Below are 8908 nucleotides of genomic sequence, written 5' to 3' on the forward strand. Positions count from 1 at the left end.
GAATGACAAAGTTAATATACCCCCATCCTATGATGGAGGGTATAAAAAATATTCACAATTTCTTTAATTCAAAATTAGGTTTTTTACATTAGGTTTATGACTTTTGAGAAATACGTATTATACCGTCGTAAACGTATGTCGCAAAAGTCACAGTTTGCGACAGGCCAACCCTGATTCCTAAATCTATTGGATTTGTTACTTATTGAAATAGAGCCTTTGATTGTTTTATATATGGCTGGAAAATCCAAGCCTGATTTGATCGAAATCCACCCCGCAGTAGTAGAAAACTTGATCGTGAACGGAATATATATCGCAAGTATGCATGAAGCTCCAAAATGTACAACAGTTTACCGATGCAAGGAGTTGATTTGCTTGCCTGAAAATGGCCAGTTATTGGTTTTCTCCGATGAGAAGTTATTCCACTGAGTGACGCACGGCATCACTAGCATCAAGGCATCAGAATTTCACCACGACCAAGAAGGTTAGGTTAGCACTAATGGTAACCCTTAATTATGGGCTCACTTAAACTAGTTAGTCCATTGTGGGGTCTGAGACCAACATTTCGATGCATTACCAACGGAATGACAAAGATAGTTGTTGCCCGCATTGGTATTTCCCCCCAAATCGGGAATATTTTTTCGTGTATGGCGATTGCATTCTTGAGTTTGGGGTTTGGCTATTTGGTATGGAATTTCCAGAAATTTTGGGATTTTTATTGGAAATTTTAGAAATCTGTTCCGTATAACAAATCAGGAAGTACAGTATACTTGTGGGGAATTTTAATTTAAATTGGGAATTTTTGTGGACGAAAGCCTCCAAATTTGGAGACCAGAGACAGAATAATACTGGCTGGCAATACACTTCTTTTTTTGTGTATCTCTACACTGAAAAAAAAAGCATACCCGGTTCCAAAGATTTTGTCTTTACTTTAAAAAATTTGGTATTGATTCCGAGCCACAGAAGCGGAGAATACAAGTAAGGATACTTTTAAGACACAATTCTCTTTTAAATTTAGGTTTTGTGTACTTGCTTCTAGGAAGCAAATTTTAATTTTTCGCTTTTTCAGCATTTTTCAGCATATTTGAACGATTTTTTGCTTTGTAGTCAAGATGCAAAAATACAACAAATTTAAAGACAATTTCATTAAATTTAAAGAATTTTTCTGAATTATTAAAGTCAAGTTGACCTTAGCCTATTAAGTCAAATCACTTAATTATAAGGACAATACGACTTCACTGAAAAGTTTATCGACTTTTGGACAAGGAAAATAACTTTATTTTAGGGAAATACGTCTTCTATGCTAAGCAAAATTTGTATTCGTATTCTAAAGACATGAAATCTTTGACCTCACGACAATATTTTTTTCAGTGTAAATAGATGTGTTATTCTTAAAACCACTATATGAAAAATTTGACAGGTTTTGGTGTCCTTTATAAAAAGGTGTACATAGTCAATCGCTCAGTCATTTATTGACATCAGGTGCTAATGTCAATTTTAATAGAATCACTTAAGGCAAAAAAGATCTCACACACACACACACAATTCAAACTCTTTAATGTATGTTGATGCATTGCCATGTGCGTGTATATGTGTGTGTGTTCGGCAGTGTGGTTGCCAAGGTAATCACAGTAGGTGTTTAATTTGAACATCATCACTCCCCGCCCACCATTGCCATACATTTAATGACTAAATGGGGATGTTTAACCAAGCCACAATTTGTCTGTCTGCGATAAGTTTCACGCCGCAGCTGAGCATAAAAGGTGATAATTTCACTTTAATTTCGCTGATGCTGATATATTTGCCATGCGAACAAATGCGACCGCATAAAAGGAAAATGGGTTAGTCCTTAACGTTGATGTGCATAACCACTCATACGCACACACCCTCCCACACGACCTGTAGCAGTAATGTGGTGAGCCAGCATACAACACCCTTTAACCACTATCTCACATCCACATACCACTGAAAGAGATCAATATAAGAACCACAGTGTCCTTGCTAATGAACCGCAAAATATGACACACTAGTTATATACATATGTACAATAGTTCTTATGTGTGTGTGTTTTTTTTAATGAAAATGAACAAGAAATAGATTTTAAGTAAAGTGCTTCTTCTTGAAGCATTGCAAGTACGGTTTTCCCCAAAAAAAGAAAATAAATAAAATACTGGAGTATTTCGATAAGCATGTTGATCAGAGATGGTCTGTTGTAAACTGTAAGGTATTTGACATACATTTATGACGTATTTTACCATACGTCAAAAACTTCGTAAAATACTTATATAGATTTCGATTGGGAAAAATGGTGCAACATTCTCGAAATTGATTCCAAAATATGAGGGACACTGCAATAGATTTTGTGTCTTGTATCCCTCGCAATATTATGAATTAACAATAACTTTGGAAGTCTATCAAATTCTGTCCAGATCGAGTGATATTTAAATGTATTTAGGCCAAACCTTTATATATAGCCCCCAACACATTTGACGGATGTGATATGGTATCGAAAATTTAGATCTACAAAGTGGTGCTGGGTATAATATAGTCGGTCCCGACCGACTTTAGACTTTCCTTACTTGTTGTATTTACGAAAGGCTTTTCTTTATAAAAACAAGTATATACAGCAGTAAGTTCGGCCGAGCCGAATCCTAAATACTCACAATCAAATATAATAGTTTCCTTCGAAACCCCTTCGTCGTACTTCCAAAAATTTGGAAGTTCTTTCAAAGGCACAACTTTAAAAGCACTTCCAGAAGATGCTTCAGAAGATGTTCTTTATTTTAACTAACGAGGGAGTTCTATTAATTTTTATAACTTGGGTTTTTCATACTTTTAATGGGTACTTTTAACTCTTTTTGTTTCAAAGAGGTTTCAAAAAGAGTAAGAATTCATACAATGATACAAATCATTTAAAGTTTTTCGAAATAAAAACATGCTAAATCCAATCTGAAACAAGTATATACGGCCGAAAGTTCGGCCAGGCCGAAGCTTATGTACCCTCCACTATGGATTGCGTAGAAACTTCTACGATACACTGTCTTCTACAATCGAATTACTTGGGTTGTGGTATCTTAAAACTTCTTAACATCGGTTTCTAAATTGTGAGTTAGTCCATACGTGGTATATACTATACAAGGTATGTATAGGTAAGTCTACAAATAATTACGAATCGATATGGACTTTTGCACGGTACGTAGAGACCCAGAATTGAAATATGGAGTCGCTTATATTGGGGCTATACAATTATGAACTTGATATGGACCAATTTTTGTGTGATTGGGGATCGATTTATCTGAGGGCTATATATAACTATAGACCGACATGGACCTAGTTAGGCATGGTTATTAACGACCATACACTAGCACAATGTACCAAATTTCAACTGACTCGGATGAAATTTGCTCCTCCAAGAGGCTCCAAAACCAAATCTCGGGATCGGTTTATGTGGAGGCCATATATGATTATGGACTGATATGGACCAATATTTGCATGGGCGTTTGAGGCCATATTTTAACACCACGTACCAAATTTCAACTGAATCAGATGAATTTTGGTCTTCCAAGAGGCTCCGGAGGTCAAATCTGGTGATCGGTTTATATGGGGGCTATATATAATTATGGACCGATGTGGACCATTTTTTGCATGGACCATGTACCAAATTTCACCCCGATCGGATGAAATTTGCTTCTCTTAGAGGCTCTGCAAGTCAAATGTGGGGGTCCGTTTATATGGGGGCTATACGTAAAAGTGGACCGATATGGCCCATTTGCAATACCATCCGACCTATATCAATAAAAACTACTTGTGCCAAGTTTCAAGTCGTCAGCTTGTTTCGTTCGGAAGTTAGCGTGATTTCAAGAGACGGACGGACGGACGGACATGCTCAGATCGACCCAGAATTTCACCACGACCCAGAATATATATACTTTATGGAGTCTTAGAGCAATATTTCGATGTGTTACAAACGGAATGACAAAGTTAATATACCCCCATCCTATGGTGGAGTGTATACAAATTGTGAATTTTTGAAAGTAGTTGAGGTCAAACTTTTCCGACAAACTTTTCTGACAAAATATCACAGATTTTTTTTTTAATTTACATGCAAAAGATTGAATTCGGATCACACCTAAAGAAGTGATGCAAATTCAGTGCAACGGCTGTTGAAATGGAGGACTTCCGTTCTATGACAAGCCCATGTTAAATTCATCGCTTCTGCGTCAATTTTGGACCACTTCCGGATCCACAAAGAACATTTTCATTACATTTTTGGCGACGCTTTTTTTGCTGGGTTGATAATAGCACTTCAGGGGGGTTTGATGACAGATATTCTCCTAAGCAGATCAGTATAACCAGTACACGCAAAGAAAAAAAAAACGTTTGGAAAACGTGTACCGAAAACGTTTTTCTTTTGTTAGAGTTTTTTGAATTGCTTCGAAAATTTTAAACTTTTATCACCAAAAAAATTCGTTTGTTACAAAATTTTCATTTTTTCAATAAAAAAAGTTATTTTTGAAATAACAACACAGTCCATTTCGTTTATATCAAACACTGTTCTTTTCTGACTTTAGGTCTTTAATAAGACACATTTTACAGTTCAAAATTTAATATAGTACAATGTAATGTTGAACATTTTTTCGGAATCTTCCGAATATATCTGGAATATATGTAAAAAAAAACAAAAGCAAAAAAAAAACTTTGGCCGAAGCAGGGATCGAACCCACGACCCTTGACATGAGAGTCGGACGTAGCTACCACTGCTCCACGGTGCCAAACTAAGTGTTTGTTTCTGTTAAATAAACTTTGTTTATTCGGTTCGTGGGCGCCGCAAGCTATGCTATATAAATATAACTTATATTTATATTTATCTATTGATGACCATAACAGGTACATAGCTCAGTGGTTAGTGTGTTGGCTTACAATGTGCATGGTCCGCGGTTCGATTCTCCGTCCAGGCGAAAGGTAAAAAAAAAAAATTTAAAAATTTATAAAATCGTATAATTTCTTCTACATTGTTGGTATTACAGGAAAAGGTGTTAAGAACTAAAAATCCTCGTGGATGTGAGAAAGATGTGAGGGACAATGCAATTAGCAAGAAAATAATGTTTTTTTTTTTTGAGCTAGTCTTTATGAAATTGTTTTTACATCCTGGAAAAGAATAAACGTTTATCACAAAAAGTATATACTTTTCTTCCAAATACACTTCCTTACAGCGAAAAGCAAATGAGAAACGAACTTTGTTTGTCTAAAATTTCGTTTGGGAGGAAAGAATTATTTTTTTGCGTATACGCTTCCCGAAGATAAATTTAAAGATTCTACCTATGAAAACTAGATCAGATTCTGGATTTATAACTACCATTTTTGTTTGAGTTTTAGAGAAATCATAAACAATATGGTGTAAGTGTGCATGAAAATGATGAAATAACACCTTGAATTGAAATCTGAAGTCTGTAGATTTTAACCCTCATTATTCAAATTTATTTAACATTTATTTTAATAACCTGCACAACAAGAATTAATTCTTATAAATAATGATTACGAGAAGTAACATCTGGAAATTTTACATTCTATACTCTGAAGAAGTGAAATCGGTCTATATGGAGGTCTTACCACATAGACCGATAAAAACTAAATCCTTTGCGATTTCACGCCAAAAACATCTAATTGTCGTTCTGAAAAACCTATAGAATTTAGATCCCAAATCGGAGGGCGAATATATCAAAATCTGTACCGATACACAATATATTCGGAACACCTATTTATGGCCCTAAAAAACTTCTAGATATTAAATTTCAGGCAAGTTGGATAAAAATTGATGTTTCTAGAAGCCTATATGGGACCATACTATACACACAAAGAAAATTTCATTAAAATTGAGCCATGAAAATATTTCATTGATATAATGAAACATTTTCATTAATGCAATGATAATATTCGTTAATAGTACGAAATGTTACGCTGAGTAACAGAAAATTCGTCATAATAACGAAACATTTCATTGTATTTACGAATTTGTTTCGTTGGCTCACTTTTAATGACACATTTCGTTAATATAACGAAACTTTTTCTATCAGTGTATACGGTTTATATGGAGGCCAATTCAAACCATAGACTGATACACATCATTTCTAGAAGCCCAAGAAGTAAAATCGGGAGATCGGTCTATATGGGGGCTATACCAAAATATGGACCGATATACACCATTTTCGACACTTTTCTTTTTGGTCCTAAAAAACATCTAGATTTTCAATTTCATACAAATCGGATAGAAAATATGGTTTCTAGAAGCCCAAGAGCCCAAATCTGGGTGTCGGTTTATATGGGAGCTATATCAAAACTTGGACTCATATAGCCCATCTTCGAACGTGACCTGCTTTCAAATAAGAAACGAATCTGTGCCAAATTGCATGAAGATAGCGCCATTATTGAAAGCTGTAGCGTGATTTCAACAGACAGACGGACATGGTTATATCGTCTTGGAATTTCTCCTGATCAAGAATATATATATACTTTATATAGTCGGAAATTGATATTTCGATGTGTTAGCAAGGTAGTTGCTGGAACATTTAGGGTGGCAATAAACTAGTAGCCGCAGCACTAATTTGAAGATTAAGACAGATAGACGGATATCACTAGATCGTCTTAGAATTTCGATCTATATCTTGATATGTTTCAAACGGAAAGAAAAACTTTACATACCCTCCATGTCATGGTAATAAAAATAATTGTCATTGATAGTTCTCATTTCTCAATTCATTGCCATTTATTTCACAAATTCATATTCTCTGATTTACTTCTTCAACAAGAGGGGAGCGGCGAATGGTGTAGCAACTGGAGCAGCAGCAGCTAAAACTGGGGCAGCAGCATAAGCGGCAGGGAAGGCAGCCGAGTGAGCAACAGTATGGGCATTGTAACTGGAGGCATAGGGAGCTACATATGAGGTACTTCCAACGACAGCAGCAGCAGGTGCAGCATAAGCCAAAGGAGCTGAGTAGGCTAAGGGTGAAGAATAAGCCAAAGGCGATGAGTATGTCAAAGGTGCAGAGTAAGCCAATGGAGCTACAACTCCAGGTTTACCAGCAGCCACAGCCAAGACAGCGAAGAAGCAAACAGCGATCTGAAACAAAATAAGAAAGCACCCTGGTTATAATTTCTGGCTTGCCCGTTGAAAACTCACGTCTCCACTTACGAATTTGAACATTTTGGTATAATTGTTTTTTAGGGTTTGTTGTTTGATTGACAATATTGAACTGATACTTTTAGGCGATCTGCTTCCAACTTTTATACAGTAGGTCTTTGCATTCATACACAAGTCATTAATTATGGATGGCATGTAAGTCGTAAGTTATTGAAGGCAATTGAACTATTATGCTCTGACCAATTTCAGTAAAATTTTGTAGTCCAATGTTCTATAAGGTCAACTATTTAACGCTCGCGGTGTGGGAAATAAGTGAATGAATGGGAAAGTAGCATTGGTCGGAAATGTAAACTGGAGTTAAATTTGGATGAAATTCCTATCTTATTTTTTAATATCAAATGAAATAAGTCCGTCCAGCCCATTATTTTAGGCTTACTTGCTTACATTGCGGCAAAACCGCATAGAGAAACCAAGCTGAAGCTGTTCTACAAACATTTCTTTTTAAAAATATCCTGGAATCCTCTTGAGACGTAAATCGAGAAATTTTAATTTTAGTTTCCAATTTGACATAACTCTTCACGGACCTAAAATAACTCTAAATAAAAATGGCAGCCCTCGAAATCTGAGCCGGAGACCGGTCTAAGTAGGGGTTATGCCAAAACATAGATCGATACACAGTCTATTCTGTACGTTTTCCTATTTCAGCAAACGTATGAAACTTATCTAGAAACTCAAGAAGTCATGTCGGGAGATCGGTCTATATGGTATCTATATCATAATATGGATCGACCTATTGTGGACCCAATTTCCGGCAAATACCGTAAAAGTAGCAATGTGTAGAAGCTCAAGAAGTCAAATCGGCTTACAAAAACCTGGACCATCTTAGGTGGCAGCCCGATGTATCAGGCTCACTTAGACTATTCAGTCCATTGTGATACCACATTGGTGAACTTCTCTCTTATCATTGAGTGCTGCCCGATTCCATGTTAAGCTCAATGACAAGGGACCTACTTTATATAACCGAGTTCGAACGGCGTTCCACATTGTAGTGAAACCAGTTTGAGAAGCTTTGAAACACTCAGAAATGTCACCAGCATTACTGAGGTGGGATAATCCACTGCTGGTGTTCGGTCGAAGCAGGAATCGAACCCACGACTTTGTGTATGCAAGGCGGGCATGCTAACCATTGCACCACGGTGACGCTTTGAAGTTGAACGATAGCTCAATTATTGAAGGCTGTAGCGTGATTGCAACAGACAGACGGATGGACATTCTTAGATCATCTTAGAAGTTTTCGCTGATAAAAATATACAGGGTGGCGGATATGTAATACAAAAACATATAGCGCTATATTTATTTATTTTTTTTTGCCGAAATTTTAGAATCAATTTAGATTTGTTCGAACTGGCTATCATGGGCACGAATTATGGCCGACAAAGCCATCACACGCTGCACGAAAGTCGTACCTCCAAAACATGCTTTCTGAACGCATCAACCACTTCTTCAGGTTCGAAATATGTTGACCTCTCATTTTATTTTTAACGTACGGGAATAAAAGGAAGTCATTCGGTGCCAAATCAGGAATATACGACGGATGACCCATAAAATCGATGTTTTTTTTTCCAAAAATGCAGTTTTTTGAGAAAATGTGTGAAAGCTCGCCTTGTCGGGGGAAGAGTGATCCGTTTTTGGCGGTAGGTTTTTTAGATTTCTTGGAAGAGAACTAGCAAACAATGGGTGTGTTCCACTAAGAATTGACTGTTCTAGCGGTAC

General features: G+C 36.4%; 1 protein-coding gene across 1 annotated transcript; it reads right to left on the reverse strand.

Annotated features, from left to right (window-relative positions):
- Window positions 1–6728: 6728 nt before the first annotated feature.
- On the reverse strand, window positions 6729–7230 carry LOC142233712 (uncharacterized). Its single transcript, XM_075304716.1, has 2 exons — window positions 7187–7230; window positions 6729–7114 (listed from the first exon to the last, which is right to left on the reverse strand). The coding sequence occupies exons 1-2, from the start codon at window positions 7196–7198 to the stop codon at window positions 6788–6790; spliced, it is 339 nt and encodes a 112-aa protein (XP_075160831.1). The 5' UTR covers window positions 7199–7230; the 3' UTR covers window positions 6729–6787.
- Window positions 7231–8908: the final 1678 nt, after the last annotated feature.

Source organism: Haematobia irritans, chromosome 4, assembly GCF_050003625.1.
Source record: "Haematobia irritans isolate KBUSLIRL chromosome 4, ASM5000362v1, whole genome shotgun sequence".
Lineage (NCBI taxonomy): Eukaryota > Metazoa > Arthropoda > Insecta > Diptera > Muscidae > Haematobia > Haematobia irritans.